This window comes from Equus przewalskii, chromosome 6, assembly GCF_037783145.1.
Source record: "Equus przewalskii isolate Varuska chromosome 6, EquPr2, whole genome shotgun sequence".
NCBI lineage: Eukaryota > Metazoa > Chordata > Mammalia > Perissodactyla > Equidae > Equus > Equus przewalskii.
Window position 1 is genome coordinate 6,656,386 of NC_091836.1, and position 17,480 is coordinate 6,673,865.

Genomic DNA, 17,480 nt, shown 5'->3' on the forward strand with positions numbered 1-17,480 from the left:
TCTCTTCAAAAACACAAGGAAGAACAAGACATAAACCATGCTCTCAAAATACTTGCATATGGAAAAGACAAGTACAAAAATAACTCCAGAGATTGAGAGCACAAGCTATTGAGTTAAATATAAATTTTTTTCCACTTTTCTTTCTTCCTCTATATCATAGGCATAATGATAGTATCAACTTCATAGACTAGTTGTGAGGTTTGAATGATATACTATATAGAAAATGGTTAATAAAGGGCCTGGCAAAATGAAGTGCTAATTAGAGGTGACCCTTGCTGTTTGAATTATATAAGGTAAAAATGATAAGTGCTGAAAGAGAACCATAGGAGATGAAAGAAGAGCTGGCATTTTGTTGAGGCAGGAAAGGAAGATCAAGGGTCAAGTTCATCCACTAGGAAGGGGTGGAATTTAAGGGCTGACAAGGAAGGGAAATTCGGAAGAGAGCATATGGGAAGAGGGAGACAGTTTGACTTTTAATAGCATAAAGTAAAAAGGAAGATTTCAAGGCATCAATAAAATGGACACTTAGTTTAAAATGCCCCAAGTTTAAAAAATCTGTTTCAGGCATCCCATTCTCTTTCTATCTTACATTTCCTGTGTTCTAACAGATTATTTGACCTAATAGAGAAAATAGGCCCATGAATCATATACTATTTTATTCCCCGTCACGATCCTCACATTCTCATTTGCTTTTTCACCCCAGATAGATTTAATGGCCCAGCATTATAATCACTCTCTTGTCTCTCCATCCAATCCATCAATTGTCCCTTTCTCCCTGAGATACACTTGCCTGGAAAAATCCTAACCTTATATAACCTTACTATTTGCTTTCTTCCTTTCTTTTCTATGGGAAAAAATTGTCATGCTCGATTGGTCCTTGTGGGGCTGCTACCAGTTGTGCAAGCATGGGACAAATACCACAAAGCTATACAATATGTGTTAAGGAAACACATCAAGACGAAGGCACACACAGTCTCCCCATTTCTTCAGCATCTCCACAGACAGGCATCCCATGCTCAGGAGGGTTGTTGGATATGACTTGGGGTTTATTCTGGTGGAGAGGTCCCTTCTCCCATTGTTTTTCCTTCATATAAGAAGATGAGAGCAACTTTATCAGGAAAAGGACATACAGACTGCTTGAGGAATCAAGCTGCCTAGATGTCATGCCAACCGTTTACAGGAGTTTTCTGGGAAAGCCAGTGGCCCTGTACTGTAGGAGGCAGCTGGAGACCTTGGGTCCTTTTGGATAATATAGTTCTCCAATCATGAGAAGGAAGCCATTATTCCCATGGGAAGCTGAACATGAGCACTTCACATCCAGCTGGGGGAAGGAGTCTGGGCTTAGCCCATTGTTCAGGCATGCTAGGGTGAATGTCTAGGGTCATTTTTGGACAATGTTGCTCCTTCATAACAATCTGTCTCCAAGACTCTTGAGTGCTCATTAGGTATATCTGGAATAGGAAGAGAGAGATCTTCTTTGACTTCTACTCAATCTTTAGAGTCTAAATTAATTCCTTTGTCATCTTTCCTCAGTTATGAGCTAGACTATTATCCACTTCCCCCTCACTCCACATTTATTAGCAATAATTTCTATAGAGATCTAGAGATTGTTTCACCAGCTATAACCCTCCTTTCGTCCTTTTGACATTAAACTTGGAAAGAGAGGAGTGTATTGATCCTCCTTATCCCACCTTCTACAGCTTCTTTAGTGCATGAGGGTCCAGCTGGGGCAGAGGTGCCAAGAGCTACTACTGCTCGCTGGAAGGGCCCCTGCCATTAGCATTTAGATCTGCAGCAAACATTGGTTTGATACATTCTTATGTAAGTCACCAGCTGTGGGTCACAGAGAGCAATCCTTCCCTTGGCGATTTTTGCCCCAGACCCAAAGGACAAAGGGTTTATGTTTAGCCAAAGAAGCCAAATTGTGGTGATCTCCCTGGGGATGAGGATGGTGGAGGATTGGGCCCTAACCCCAGCTTCCTCTTGTCTGAATGGATCCTGGTAGAGGGATGGATAAGGTAGAGGGAGCTGTGGCACCAAGACTCTTAGGGACCGTGGGAAATGTGTTTGGTTTCTATTATTTTGAGCAGCGGCAGGCAAGCTGATCTTACTGGGGAGACTCCAGGGTGAGGAAGATTAAATGCCTTGATCTCTAAAGGGAATGGGGCTGCCTTCTCCCCAACAGCTCCTCCTCACCCCATTTCTTTGGCATGGTTTTCTTCTCCTCCCCATGATTCTTGTGCAGACCCAAATGCTAAGGGTGTTTAGTGCTCTGACAACTGTGCTAGCTTTACTGTACTACTTTTCCTCCTGTTCTGGCAGCTTTCCCAGGGAAATATTTCTGTTCCTAAGACGGCCCTGAAATTTGTTTAATCTTCAGACCCCACAAAACCTGGGTCTGCTCTTGGTTTCTGGCAAACTTCCACGGAATTTGTCCAGAACCAGTAACACAAATTTCCAATAATTTTGTAAGGTGACTCCAAGTGGATTCAGAATCTCTAGAAAGTCTCCTCTGATTTCATGCACCAACTTGAGAGCAGGCATGTTTGTGCCTCCAGACAGGTTAAGTCTACGTAATTTATCTTGTGGTACAGAACCTGGCATTAACCTCTCCATATCATCTGCCAGCCATTCCTCTCTACTCAGTTATATGCTGTCTTCTTAGCAATTCCTCCATCACATTAGCTCTGGCTGTGAAGTAAGCCATTTGTTTGAGCGTAAAAATTGTTTTTACTTTTAAAATATGATTTCAGACTTGTTGGGGGTTAGCAGCCCTTTCCCTTCTATATTTTCTTGTAAGACATCTCGAAAAAATTTCAGGCAAAATGCCTGTTTTTTGTGAGCTAATAGCATTGAAAAAGAGGCCATTTCCTAGAACAAGGAAGAGTGGTTCAATTGGAAGAGAAGCTTGGATAGCTGATTGGATTAAATTCTGATTGGCTTAGGGATGATGAAATGGGGTAAGGCTGATTTGATTAGAATTTTGAAGAGATATATAAGTCTTGATCATCAGCACATGGTTTATTTGACATGTTTTCTTGAGAGAGTACGTGTTTTCCTGAGAGAAAATCATCTCTAATTTTATCCAAAACAAGACTGTCGGAGGAGACCTTGGTGAGAAGATGATATTTGAGCTGAGACTTGAAGGAGGTAAGAGGTTGTCTGTGTGCAAAGACCACAGGCAGGAGTAGACCAGGCTTTTTTGAGACACCACCAGGAAGGTGGTTGAAACTGAGAGAGCAAGGGGTAGAGTAGAAAGGGGTGAGGTCAAGAGGTAATGGTGGGCCAGACCATGTAGGGTCTTTTAGGACATTTGAAGGATTCTAAGTGGCATGGAGTAGGTGTGCCTGAAGTTTGAGGAGAGGGGAAGGTGAAATAGAATATTTGCAGAGTGAAAAACTAGGAAAGTAAGAGAATAAAAGGATTAGAAAACAATATTAAGGGACCACTTGAGATTGTGTTAATGAAATAGTTTACTGATGCTTCTTTTTTTTCTATCTTTAGTGAGAGTTTTTTTGTTTCACTGTTACAAATGACACTTGCTATTTATTTTTTACATTGAAACCCTCATCTTATACAAGTTTTTCTTAATGTTTACAAGTAAAGAATTTAAAAATCATGAATGGATGTTGAATTTCATCAAATGCTCTTTTGATGATATTTTCCATTTCTTTTGTTAGTATTCTGAATTATATTGTGAGATTTTCCTGATGTTGAGCCATCCTTGCATTCATGGAATACTTTCTATTTGGTCTTGATGTACTATTCTTTTCATATATTGGTTTTGGGGGTTTATTTATTTTTTATTGCAGTAACATTGGTTTGTAGCATTATATAACTTCAGGTGTACATCATAATATGTTTCCAATTCTGTGTAGATTACATCATGTTCACCACCCAAAGACTAATTAAAATCCACCCCCACACCCATGCACCTAATAACCCCTTTCACCCTCCTTGCTGCCCCCTTCCCCTCTAGTAACGGCTAACCCAATCTCTGTTGCTATGTGTTAATATATTGTTGTATTTGGTTGAATAATATTCTATTTAGCATGCTTTAACCTATGCTTATAAATAAAGATGGCCTATAGCTTTATTTTCTATTGTCCTTTTCTGGTTTTGCTATCAGAGATAAGAACAGCCTCATCTTAGTAGCTTTCCAGCTTTTTCCTGTACTCTGAAAGAACTTGCATAATAAGAGTTAACTGTTAAAAATTTGCTAGATTCACCTATAAAATGACATGTCTCATGGTTCTTTAGGGATCATACTTTGAACCAGATTCTTATATTGGGTTATTCAAACTTTCTGGTTTTTCTTAGATCCATTTTGGATATGATTCCTCTCTAGAAAATTGTTCTATTCTCTTCTCTTTTGAAAATTTTGATGTCAAGTTGCTCATGGGAGTCTCTTTTGAGATTTAAAAAATCTCTATTATATTACTAGCTTTGTGCACTGTTTTATTTTTACCTTCTCTCTCTCTCTCTCTCTCTCTTTTTTTTTGGTGAGGAAGACTGGCTCTGAGCTAACATCTGTGCCAATCTTCCTCTTTGTTTGCATGTGTGACGCTGCCATGCATGGCTTGATGAGAGGTGTGTAGGTCTGTGCCTGGGATCTGAACACGCAAACCCTAGGCTGCTGAAACAGAGTGTGTGAACTCAACCACTATGCCACCAGGCCCCTCTCTTTTCTTATGATCAGTTATGCCCATAGTTTGTTGCTTTTATTAATCTCTTCAAGGAACATTTTTGGTGATTCTTCTGTTTTGTATGTATTATCTTTCATTAATTTCATCTTTATTCTTTGTTATTTCATTACTCCTCTTCCTTCTTCTATTTTCTAGCTTCTTCAATTGAATGTTTAGTTCATTTATTTTCAATTACTCCTCCTTTTCCTTTTAATACGATGAAATATGTCTCAGTCTTCTTTAATGCTTTTTACCCTAAGCTCTGTTTTTAAATAAACATGCAGAAATTTGTGAAAATCATCATAGCTTGATGAATTATCATAATTAGCTGTTCTTTTTTTTTTTTTTTTTTGAGGAAGATTAGCCCTGAGCTAACTACTGCCAGTCCTCCTCTTTTTGCTGAGGAAGCCTGGCCCTGAGCTAACATCCGTGCCCATCTTCCTCTACTTTATATGTGAGATGCCTACCACAGCATGGCGTGCCAAGCACTGTCATGTCTGCACCTGGGATCCGAACCTGTGAACCCCGGGCCGCCAAAGCAGAACGTGCACACTTAACCACTACACCACTGGGCCAGCCCCATAATTAGCTATTCTGACAGTTGTGTAACCAGCACCTAGGTTCAGAATAGAATATTAATATTTATCCAGAAACCCACCCCATGCCCCTGCTCACAACCTCTCTCTTTTCCAAAGGCAACCACTATTCTGACTTCTAACATAGATTACTTTGTCTCCTTTTTATCTTTACATTATGGAGTCATGGAATAGGTATTATTTTGTTCGGATACTTTTGCTCCATATTATGTTTTCCTATATTTTCATGTAGTTTTTGTTTATTTTCGTTGCTGTATTGTCTTCTGTGATATGAGTATACCACAACATATTTATCCATGCTACAGTTGATGGACATTTGAATTCCTTCCAGTATTTGGCTACTAGAAATAATGTTGTTCCGAACACTCTTGGACAGGACTTTGCAGTGCACAGCTATACACATTTCCTAGTCATGTGGTAACAGTTCAACCATAGCATATGTTTGGTTTTACACATGCATATGCTCAATTTTGGTAGATACTGTCCAAATAGTTTTCCAAAGTGAATGTAATGATTTCCATTCTCTATACTAGGATATGAGAATTCCCATTGTCCCACATCCACACCACCACTTGTATTTTCAATCATATGAAATTTTAGCCTTTGAGTGTGCAATATCCCATGGTGTTATATTATTTGTAGTTCCCTAATAATGTTTTCCAAACATTAATTTTCAACCTTTCTGTATTGTATCTTTTAGGTCTTATTTGAAACACTTCCCTGAAGACACCACATTTGTGTTACACACCCAGGCTTGGGCGACTCAATAAACTTCAAGAGAACAGAGTGAGGCACCAACTGAGTAACATCAGAGTTGGAGGCTCAGCCACCATCACTGCCCGGACAAAGCTCCTGACCAGAGCAGAGTTCCCTGGTGAATCATCAAGCTTAGGAAACATCATCTCATTTGCATAAAAGGCCACTGGTGGTTCCTACTGACTCAGATACTCAAACTCATTTTTGAAAAAGTAACATTTTCCAGCATCCTCAACTAACCAGGACATACCTAAAAGTTTGGGAGTGTGTTGCTTATTAACAGAAGCTATGAAGTCTAAGGCCAGTTGTGCCCAGAACCCAAGTTGTAGCATAATGATATTTCATCCAACCAAAGAAGAGTTTAATGATTTTGATAAATATATTGCATACATAGAATCCCAAGGTGCACACCGAGCTGGGCTGGCTAAGATAATTCCACCCAAGGAATGGAAAGCCAGACAGACCTACGACGATATCAATGACATCTTAATAGCCACTCCCCTCCAGCAGGTGGCCTCTGGGCGGGCAGGTGTATTTACTCAATACCACAAAAAGAAGAAAGCCATGACCGTGGGGGAGTACCGCCACTTGGCAAACAGTGACAGGTATCAGACCCCACCACACTCAGATTTTGAGGATTTAGAAAGAAAATATTGGAAAACCCGCCTCTATGATTCACCCATCTATGGTGCTGACATCAGTGGCTCCTTATTTGATGAAAACACCGAACAATGGAACCTGGGACACCTAGGAACCATTCAGGACCTGTTGGAGCAGGAGTGTGGAGTGGTCATCCAAGGCGTCAACACACCCTACCTGTACTTTGGCATGTGGAAGACCACGTTCGCTTGGCACACGGAGGACATGGACCTCTACAGCATCAACTACCTGCACTTCGGGGAGCCCAAAACTTGGTACGCGGTGCCCCCAGAGCACGGCCAGCGCCTGGAACGCCTGGCCAGGCAGCTGTTCCCGGGCAGTTCCCGGAGCTGTGAGGCCTTCATGCGGCACAAGGTGGCTCTCATCTCGCCCACTGTCCTCAAGGACAACGGGATCCCCTTCAGTCGGATCACTCAGGAGGCTGGAGAGTTCATGGTGACCTTTCCCTATGGCTACCACGCTGGTTTCAACCACGGCTTCAACTGCGCCGAAGCCATCAATTTCGCCACCCCGCGGTGGATCGATTATGGCAAAGCGGCCTCTCAGTGCAGCTGCGGGGAGGCCAGGGTCAGCTTTTCCATGGATGCCTTCGTGCGCATCCTGCAACCGGCGCGCTACGAGCTGTGGAAACGCGGGCAGGACCGGGCTGTGCTGGACCACACGGAGTCCACGGCGCCGGGCAGCCAGGAGCTGAGCGCCTGGAGGGAGGGCCGGGCGCCCGGGAGAGCGGCGCTGGGCCTGAGGCACCTCCCGGCCCGCCGGGTCCCGGGCCCGGCTGTGGCTGCGGGCGGTGGGACCCGCCACCGCGCCCTTGGGCACCGGGCATCCCCGCGCCCCTCGCCGGCCCGCGCTTCTTCCTCTGCCGCCCAGCCCTGGGCCACCGCCGCCCGCAGCTCCCCGGAACCCGGCCCAGCCCCGCCGCCGAGCCTGGGGCAGTCTGCCAGGGATGTCCACCCCTCAACTGGCAGACGAGGTCGCGGTCGTCGTCCTCGGGAACAGGGCGCTCAAGAGCCCATTGCTCAGGTCCCGGCCAAGAGGCGCCTTCTGGCGGACACAGCGCGCACAGCTCCGGAGCCCGAGGCTCAGACCCTGCCTGCGGATGGATCCTCAGTGGAGAACCCTGCAGCGCTGAGCCCTGGGCCCCAGCATCCTGCTAAGGCTTCCGGGTGCTGCTGCGCCCCTGTCCCCTAAGCCAAGGAGACGTCTTTGTAGCCCACTGCTCGCTGAGACTGGTCGCATTTACATCTCAGAGCTTTGGGCGAGTTTGCAGGTCACCGGTCTTGCATGAGAGAGTCCCTCTGGTGCTGGACGTGCTGAGTCCGTGCTATTTACCAAGTTCGCCATAGTTTGTTCTTCCTCTCAAACCCTTGAATGTCTTTGGACACTGCTAACTCCTGTGTAGCCACCTCAGGTTTCATCCACTGGACGCTCTTGTGTCTGCGAACTAGGTTCTGCGGAGGTTGCCGGAGGCCGATCCACCCCCAGACTCCCATCCACTGGGCAACTCTGGATGCTGCTGTGCTTCTAAAGAACCCTGGGCTTGGCTTTCCCTCCGCTCTCCTTCCCTTTTCCCTTCCACCTCCCTCTCCTCCTTTCCTTGCAAAACTAGACCCTTTTGACCAATTAGGTCAGTAGAGGCTCAGAAAATAATTTATGATGTTTCTGAGTGATTGACGTATTTGAAATGTATCACCAATATTTGTTCTCTAATATATTAAAGATAATCAAAATGTAAATATCTGACTTTATTTCTAATATTGTCGATCCAACCCAATGGGGGGGGGGAATGGGTGGAGGTTATTCTTTTCTTCCCCTTCCATTTATTTGTTAGTTTGTTTTTTTGAGGAAGATTAGGCCTTAGCTAACTACTGCCAATCCTCCTCTTTTTGCTGAGGAAGACTGGCTCTGAGCTAACATCCATGCCCATCTTCCTCTACTTTATATATGGGACGCCTACCACAGCATGGCTTTTGCCAAGCGATGCCATGTCCGCATCCAGGATCCTAACCTGGAACCCTGGCACCACCGAGAAGCAGAACGTGTGAACTTAACAGCTGCCCCACCAGGCCAGCTCCTTCACGGTTCTTAATAATTGATTATATCAAATACTTCAAGCAAAACTTATTTTTACGGGCTGGTTACATTCCGTTGTTGGTGACAGAGTTTGGGGGATGGTTGTTGGGTTCTGGCTGGCCGGCCAGGTCGGGGGATTTGGTTTGCAGCCATATCTTAAGGATGACTGGGTGGAAACCACCTGGTACTTGGTTGGGCAGTAGGACCCAAGTTGCTGGGAGAGATGAGCAAGCGTAGGACAGAAGGGCCATCATCTGTATCTTCTCTCCCAGTCTCCACAGCCTTTTCAACATCATATGTATGTTTGCCACGGTTAATTCATTGATTCAGCCCAATAAATGAGTCCACAAATAAATGGACAGGTAATTCCCATTAGTAGCATGTGCTGTGAAGAAACTAAAGGGGGTGGGATGATGGGCAGAATGGGCAGGGGGCAGCCTAGGTTTGGTGGTTAGGGAAGGCTTCGTAGAGCAGGAGACCTTTGTGAGACCCACATGACAAGAAGGAAGGTCCAGAGCAGACTTCCACTAAGAGGAAACAGCTAGTGTCATAGACCTAAAGTGGAACTTGTTGGTTTTATTTTTCCAGGAATAGCAAGGAAACTCCTTTGTGTCTGGGACACAGAAAGAAGGAGAGAGGCAGGGTCCACTTATGTAGGACCTTGTGGCTCATTGAAGTACTTGAATTTTTTTCAACTTGAAATGAGAAGGCATTGGAAGTTTCAAACAGCCCTTGACATGATGTGGTTTACATATTTAATCAGCTTAGGCGTTCTGTGGAGAATGTGGGGGCAGGAGAAGTCGTCAGAACATCTAAGTAATACATGAGAGTTGATGGGTTCTTAGACTCGGGCACTAGTATTGAAAATGCACAGAAGAGGACAAACTCAGAATCAATTTTGGAAATTGAAAATGATAGTTTGTATACAGAAGGAAACATTTAGGAGAAGCAGACCACCTCTCCCCTCCCTCCAGCTCCCCAGAGAATTTCAGTAAGGCCTGGAATTTGAAGCACCATGTAAACCTGAAGGCAGGAGTAATGGAAAAGTAGTGCTTGTTTGAAGCTCTGATTGAGGAACAGCAAAAACCCATGTCTCCATCCCTCCCACTGTGCAGCTGGCAACTTCTTCTTTCCCAATGTAACAGGAGACACAAGTGTAGCCTGTGGAAAATGGAAGCGGAGAGTCTGAGCTCAGGGACTCCAGGTACAGTGGAGGATGGGAGTGAGATTCTTGACTGAAAAGGAGATTAAGTCACTTATTGAGACGGTGCAACCACAAGACGGAAGCTAACTGGAATCACTGGGATTCCTAGAAAGCAGGTGACCCACAGTAGATCTTACATGAGCGAGGAATATACTTGTAGGTGACAAGGAACTGAGATCTTAAGGGGTTTTTGTCCTTCAGTCAGGTCAGTGGATATGGCAGTGCAGAAAACAAAGGAATTCTGAAAAGTCTCTCTGAAGACAATGCCTGGCTCATATTCTTATTTTAAATTTTAGAAAGAGAAATTCTCCTTGTTATAGTTCAGCAATATCACAATCGCTTTCCTGGCAGATAGATGCCCTGGGATGCCTAGCATAAAAAACTGGGGGGTTTAAAAGACAAGACACATAAATACAGGGGCCGGCCTCATGGCCGAGTGGTTAACGTTCTGTGCGCTCCACTTCAGTGGCCTGGGTTCATGGGTTTGGATCCCGGGTGCTGACCTACTCTGCTCATCAGTCATGCTATGGAGGCATCCCACATACAAAGTAGAGGAAGATTGGGACAGGTGTTAGCTCAGGGCTAATCTTCCTCACACACACACAAAAGAAACATAAATACAAATAATTTTTAGAAAATATTGCTCCCATTGCACTCCTATATTTTTATTCAGTTACTTTAAAACATTTTTTTTATTTCTCCTGCCCAGCAAGGACAAACAACAATAAGAATACAGGTTAGCTGTATACTAAACTGGTTTTTGTTTTTTTTTTTTAAAGATTGGTACCTGAGCTAACAGCTGTTGCCAATCTTATTTTTTTCTTCTTCTTCTTCTTCTTCTCCCCAAGGTCCCCCAGTACATAGTTGTATATTCTAGTTGTGAGTGCCTCTGGTTGTGCTGTGTGGGACGCCGCCTCAGCATGGCCTGATGAGCAGTGCCATGTCCGCACCCAGGATCTGAACCGGGGAAACCCTGTGCCACTGGAGCAGAGTGTGTGAACTTAACCACTCAGCCACGGGGCTGGCCCCATAAACTGGTTTCTTAATTAGTTTTCTTGAAAGGACAGGGAGCTTGGGGTGGTAGTTGAGGGGGTTCTTCAAGCAATTCTATTCAGAATTCTGTTTTACATCCTGTTGACATGCTCAATTTACACAATCTCAATTTGAACCACTCTTCTCAGCAGAAGACACCCATATCCAGCTGATTCTCCATGTCCAACTAGTTTTTGCTATTCTCAATCTTGGAAAAACAAGGCACATGGATAATGAAAATTATATAGAGGCAAGGATGGAGCCACCTTTGTTCTCTCTGCCATGATCTCTTGGAGGCCTCTCTCCACTTCTGAGAAACAACAAGGGTGAGTTCAGTGTACATTCTTCAAGTTTACAGATGAAAGCCTGCACGGCCAAAAGTATTACGTCATATGTGGTTTTGTCAACTTCTCCCCCCCACCGCTACCATCTTTTTAAAAAGTCACTATTACGGGGCTGGCCCTGTGGCGGAGTGGTTAAGTTCGCGCGCTCCGCTGCAGGCAGCCCAGTGTTTCGTCAGTTCGGATCCTGGGCGCGGATATGGCACTGCTCATCAGACCACGCTGAGGCAGCGTCCCACATGCCACAACTAGAAGGACCCACAAGGAAGAATACACAACTATGTACCGGGGGGCTTTGGGGAGAAAAAAGAAAAAATAAAATCTTAAAAAAAAGTCACTATTACATTTATAAGATCTAACGACATTGCTATATAGAGATCCTAGTCAGTCCAAAGTCAGCTAGATCTGTGTGATTTTTTACTTTATACATTCCCCTGCTTATGGACAGTTTGATTATTTCCAAATCTTTGTTAACTGAAACTATGCTTTACTGATGGCTTTGCACACAGAAATAGAATTACTGGGTTGTATTTATGTTCATTTCCAACTTTTCTAGGAACACCCAGATCGGCCTCCAACTTCTATCACCATTGGCAGTGTGGGAAAGTTCTGGTTTCTCCATATGTTGGCCCATTTTTTATATTGTCAGACCTTTTCATTTTTCCTAATTGAAATGAGCGAAAAATAGTATCTTGTTGCATTTCCCTGATGACTAGTGATCCTATCCTTTTTATATTTAACTTTTCACATTTAAATTTTCATATTTAACTGTATTAGCTATTTGGATTTCCTCTTTTGTGAATTGCCTACCCTCAGGCTTTGCGCACTTTTTTGGAGTTGACTATTTTTTTAATTGACCTGTAGAAGTTTTGTGATATTCTGGATACTAATTCATTGTCTATTTTATGGACGATGAAAAACTTCTCCTAGCTTATAATTTCTTCTAATTTTTTTATGTCGTTGTATTAGTCAGGGTTCTCCAGAGAAACAGAACCAATAAAGTATATGTTGGATATATAAAAGAGGAGCTTTTATTACAGGAATTGGTTCACATGGTTATGGAGGCCAAAAAAATCTCCAGATCTGCCAGGTCAGCTGTGTGCGAGCTGGAGAACCAGGAAGATGGTGTTGTAACTCAGTCTGAGCCCTGGGCCTGGAATCAGGGGGCCAACAGTATAAGTCTGAGTCTGGGTCCCAAAGCCCATGAACCAGGAATGCCTTTGTCAGATGTCCCGGGGCTGGCAAAGACAGCTGTACCAGCTCAAGCAGAGACAGGGAACTCACCCTTCCTCTGCTGTTTTATTCTATGCAGGCTCTCCACGGCTCAGATGATCCCATCTGCATTGGCGAAAGAGATCTTTTCTCAGTCTACTGATGTAAATGCTAATCTCTTCCTGAGACACCCACGCAGACACACCCAGAAATAATGCTACACCAGCTCTCTGGGCATCTCTCAGCCCAGACAAGTGGAAACATAAAGTTAACCATCACAGTCATCATTACCTTGGAATCGGTTAAATATATCAGACATTTCCATCTTTGTGCTTTAGATTCTTCTTTAAGACATTTTTTCCACCCCGACTTCATAAAGACATTCTTCAATATTTCCTCCAATAGTCTTAAAGTTCTCTTTTGTATCTTCGTTCCGTAATCCATCTCAAACTTATTTATGTGAGCACCACATATCAAATAGTTCATTCCTGCCCAATGGTTTGGTACGCCGCCTCCACCATGTGCAGATGCCCACACACACCTGCGTCTGTGTCTGGCCTCTCTACTCTGCACATAGGGGTACTTGTCCATTGCAGCTCAGACATCGCGGTTTGATAGAGGATACATCACCCATTTTGTTCTCTTTTTAAGGAGTCATCTTGGACATTCCTGTTTGAATACCTGACTCGACTACTTACTAGATCTGCCACCTTGAGCAAATTGCTTAATGTCTTCTTGACTCAGTTTCTTCATCTGAGAATTAGGGTTAATAGAAGGATTTCCCCTGTAGGGTCATTATAAGGATTAAGTGAGTTAATCTCCGCAGTGTGCATTGAACAGGGTCTGGCATTTGATAGTGAAGATATGTGTTGGCTGCTTTTAATAATATTTGTTCTATTAGAGGTAGAGAGGCTCTTCTGTTTATCAAAAGATATGAAAAAGAGAAAAGACAAATCAAGGAGTGGGAAGGAATATTATATTACTCATATCCAATAAAGAGCTAACATCTAGAATATAGAAAGAACTGTTACAAAGACAGAAAGACAGCCCAGCAGAAAAATGGACAGAATACTTGATTAGGCACTTCATGAAGAAGCAGATCCAATTGGCTGATAAACATGAAAAAATTACTCACCTTCATTAGTAAGAGGGAAATGCAAATTATAATGAGATGCCTCAACACACTCACCTGATTGGCTAAAACTAAAAAGGTTGGTAATCACCAAAGGTTTGGTGAAGAGCAATGAGCACCCTCATAGTGAGTGTGTAAATTGGTAAAAAGTTTGGCAAGACAAAGTTTGAATTCCCATATTCTATGACCGAGAGACTCATTTTTAGGCATGACTGCACGTGTGTACATGTCAGAGCATTTTCAGAGCAACCTTGTTAGATGCCAAAAGTGGAAACAACCCAAAGGCCCATCAACAGTGGTAAGTTTAGGGGCCGGCTCCGTGGCCGAGTGGTTAAGTTCATGAGCTCTGCTGCGGCGGCCCAGGGTTCGGATCCTGGGCGCGGACATGGCACCACTCGTCAGGCCACGTTGAGGCAGCGTCCCACATCCCACATCCCACAAACAGAAGGACATGCAACTAAGATATACAACTGTGTATGGGGAGGGGTTTGGGGAGATAAAGCAGAAAAAAAAAAAAAAAAAAAAGATTGGCAACAGTTGTTAGCCCAGGTGCTAATCTTAAAAAGAAAACAACAAAAAAAAGTGGAACGTTTATACTGTTGAATACTTTACAGCCTTGAAACAGAACAAAGTCCAGCTACATGCAACAACATAAGTGACAAAAGACATAGAGAATACATTAAAGTACATAAATGCACTTCTATTTATATAAGGTTATATAAAGTGTTAAAAAATAGGCAGAGTTTTAATTTTACATTGTTTACCAAAATTACTACGCCTCTAGTTAGCAAAGGGTTAGTCTAAGGAGCTGGGGCTGTAATCCTGGGGTAGGCATGGCTTCATGTCTTGACCTGGGTGCTGGTTCCACTTTTGTTCACTCTTTAGTTATTTGTTAAACTGCACACATATGCTTTCTCAATTTCTGCAAGCACTTTATATTTCATAATTTTGAAATGTTAAAAAAACTGTTTTCAGGGCCAGCCCTGTGACATAATGGTTAAGATTGCACACTCTTCTTTGGCAGCTTGGGATTCATGGGCCTGGATCCCAGGTGAGGACCTACACCACTCATCAAGCCATGCTGTGGCATCAACCCACATACAAAATAGAGGAAGATTGGAAGAGATGTTAGCTCAGGGACAATCTTCCTCAGCAAAAAAAATAAAAATAAAAATAAAAAATGAAAAAAAACTGCTTTCTGCTCTAAAAAAATTGTCATGTAGTGGTTTATAGACTCATTTGGTTTATATTATGTTGTATTGTGTTGTAGACTGTTTAAAAAATCTACATCATATTTCTCATTTTTTTCATTCTAATATTGTTTATTAATGCCTTGTTTATTTCTATATTATTTATTTTATTATATTTAGTAATACTTAATTTTTTTAGAACACTTTTAGATTTACAAAAAATTGATGGAGGTCGGCCTGGGGGCTGAGTGGTCAAGTTCTCGCACTCTGCTTCAGCAGCCTGGTGTTTCGAGGGTTTGGATCCTGGGCATGGACATGGCACTGCTCATCAGGCCATGCCAAGGTGGTGTCCCACATGCCATAACTAGAAAGACCTGCAACTAGAATTTACAACTATGTACTGTGAGGTTTTGGGAAGAAGGAGGAGGAGGAGGAGGAGGGGGAGGAGGAGGGGGAGGAAGAGGGGGAGGGGGAGGGGGACGAGGAGGGGGAGGAGGAGGGGGAGGAGGAGGAGAAGAAGAAGGAGAAGAAGAAGAAGAAGAAAAGAAGATTGGCAACAGATGTTAGCTCAGGGCCAATCTTTAAAAAAAAAAACTAACATTGACTGTTAAAAAAAAATTGAGCAGATAGCTCAGAGAGTTCTCATATTACCACCCCCCAACCCACCCTACTCACATTTTCCCCTATTTTTGTCTTAATTCCTATGGCACATTTGCTACAATTAATGAACCAATATCAATAGATTATCATTCACTAAAGGCCACAGTTTATTCAGATTTCTTCCGGTTTGTGTTTCTTTTTAAACAAGCTATGGCCTGTTTTATTAAAGAAACATTTGCGTGATTTGCTTTTCATCAGCCTGTTGCGGCATGCTCCTAACGCTATCAGAATCTCCCAGATCAATGATAGCCAGCATGGATTATCTGTGGTATTTTCCACAGGTTGTGCCCTATTCAACATTCCTGCCACTGTCGTGAGGCCCAGTGTTGGCCAGCGTGGTGTAGCACTCCGTTTCGGATTTCCTCAGGGCTGGGCGGTTGTTGGCAAGGATGCCCAGTTTCGCTTTGCCTTGTCTGATCATTTTCAGAGTCAGCTTGTACCTCAGCATGTACTTTCCACTTTTCGTTACCAGCTGGAGCCTAGAGTTGACCGACTCCAGCGACTTTTTGGTCTTCTTTGCGGCCACCATCTTCCTGCTTTAGGTGCAGCTGGTCCCCAACCGAGAACGCCCGCCAAGATGGCGGGAGCCAGAAAAGCCAGATTTTGTCAGTTTTTACCCAATGTCCTTTTTCTGTTCCAAGATCCCACCCAAAATGCCAGATTACATTTAGTTTTTATGTCTCTCTAGGTTTCCCTTGGCTGTAGCAGATTCTCAGATTTTCCTTTTTTCTGACGAAATGTTTATATAGAAATGACAGTTTTGGGGAGTACTGGTGAAGCGTATTGTACGAGGCCCTTCTATTGGAATTCGATGTTTTTCTTATGATTAGCCTGGGTTTGTGCGGTTTTATTGGAGGAAGATTACAGAGGTTAAGTGCCATTTTAATCACATCACCTCAAGGTCATATATTATCAACGTAAGTTATGACTCTTGATGTTGACCCGGCTGGAATCGTGTTTGTCAGGCTTCTCCACAATTAATACCCCAACCCCGGCCCCCACGTGCCACTCCGCGCTCCGGAAGGAAGTCAGTCTTCGCAGCCTACACTCAGGGAGCAGGATGTTACCCCCCGCTCCTTTAGGCTGGAGTACTACATAGTTTATTGGGAATCTTATACAGGAGAGATTTATTTGTCTCTTCTCCACAATTTTGAATTTACTCGACCATTTGTTTATATCAGTACGAAGTCACTGACATTTATTTTATACTTTGGCTCATTCAATACTACTTTAGTTTGTTGTTGAAATTGTTTGAGCTTTGGCCGTTGGGAGCTCTTTGATTTGGTTCCTGTGCCCCTTTGGCATGCATAATTCTCTTTATTTCTAGCATATCCTTAATTTCAAGTGCTACAAGACGCTGCAGGCTCATGTTGTGTATTTCCTCCTCTAGTCCTAGTAACTTTTTTCTTTCATCAGTATCACCAGTTCTTTATTTTATTTTTCTTTAAAAGTAACAGATTTCTTTTTTATTAACCATCTCTATTTTTGTATATGTTCACTTTCCCATTTATTATTCTATCATTATTTTTACCTTTCCTTGCTTTTGCATAATTCTTGGGTTTTTTTTTTTTTTTTTTTTTTTACTAATGGCTTGAGTTGAACATCATGTCATATGTCATATGGATATTGTAGATATTATGTGGATATTAATTTTCAAACAAATATGCTTGGGTTTAGTTTTTTTATTGACTTTCAGTTTTTTTTCTTTGTGGTCAAGATTGTACTTAATATGTTGAGTCTATGGAGTTTTTATTGATATTTATTCTGTGGTCTTATATTGGTAAATTTTATAAATGTTTACATGTGCTGATAATTTTCCATTTGCTATACGGTTGTTGCAGGTTATATGATAAAAGTTGTTAAATTTCGTTGTTCAAACTTTTATAACATTTTCTTCTTTGCTCATCTACCAGTTTCTGAGAGAATGGTGTTAAAAAAA

At 42.8% G+C, this 17,480-nt stretch overlaps 1 protein-coding gene and 1 pseudogene across 2 annotated transcripts in view; one reads left to right on the forward strand and one right to left on the reverse strand.

Moving 5' to 3' along the window:
• The window catches only part of KDM4D (lysine demethylase 4D), a 33,435-nt gene extending 25,002 nt beyond the window's left edge, over positions 1-8,433 (forward strand). For both annotated transcript variants that reach the window (XM_070622928.1, XM_070622929.1), the window contains one exon: positions 5,982-8,433. In XM_070622928.1, the coding sequence (XP_070479029.1) occupies positions 6,326-7,888 (1,563 nt within the window). In that variant the 5' untranslated portion in view covers positions 5,982-6,325 and the 3' untranslated portion in view covers positions 7,889-8,433. The remainder of the gene's footprint in view (positions 1-5,981) is intronic.
• Positions 8,434-15,704: 7,271 nt separating this feature from the next.
• LOC139084043 (large ribosomal subunit protein eL30 pseudogene) lies at positions 15,705-16,092 on the reverse strand (annotated as a pseudogene).
• Between the last annotated feature and the right edge of the window lie 1,388 nt (positions 16,093-17,480).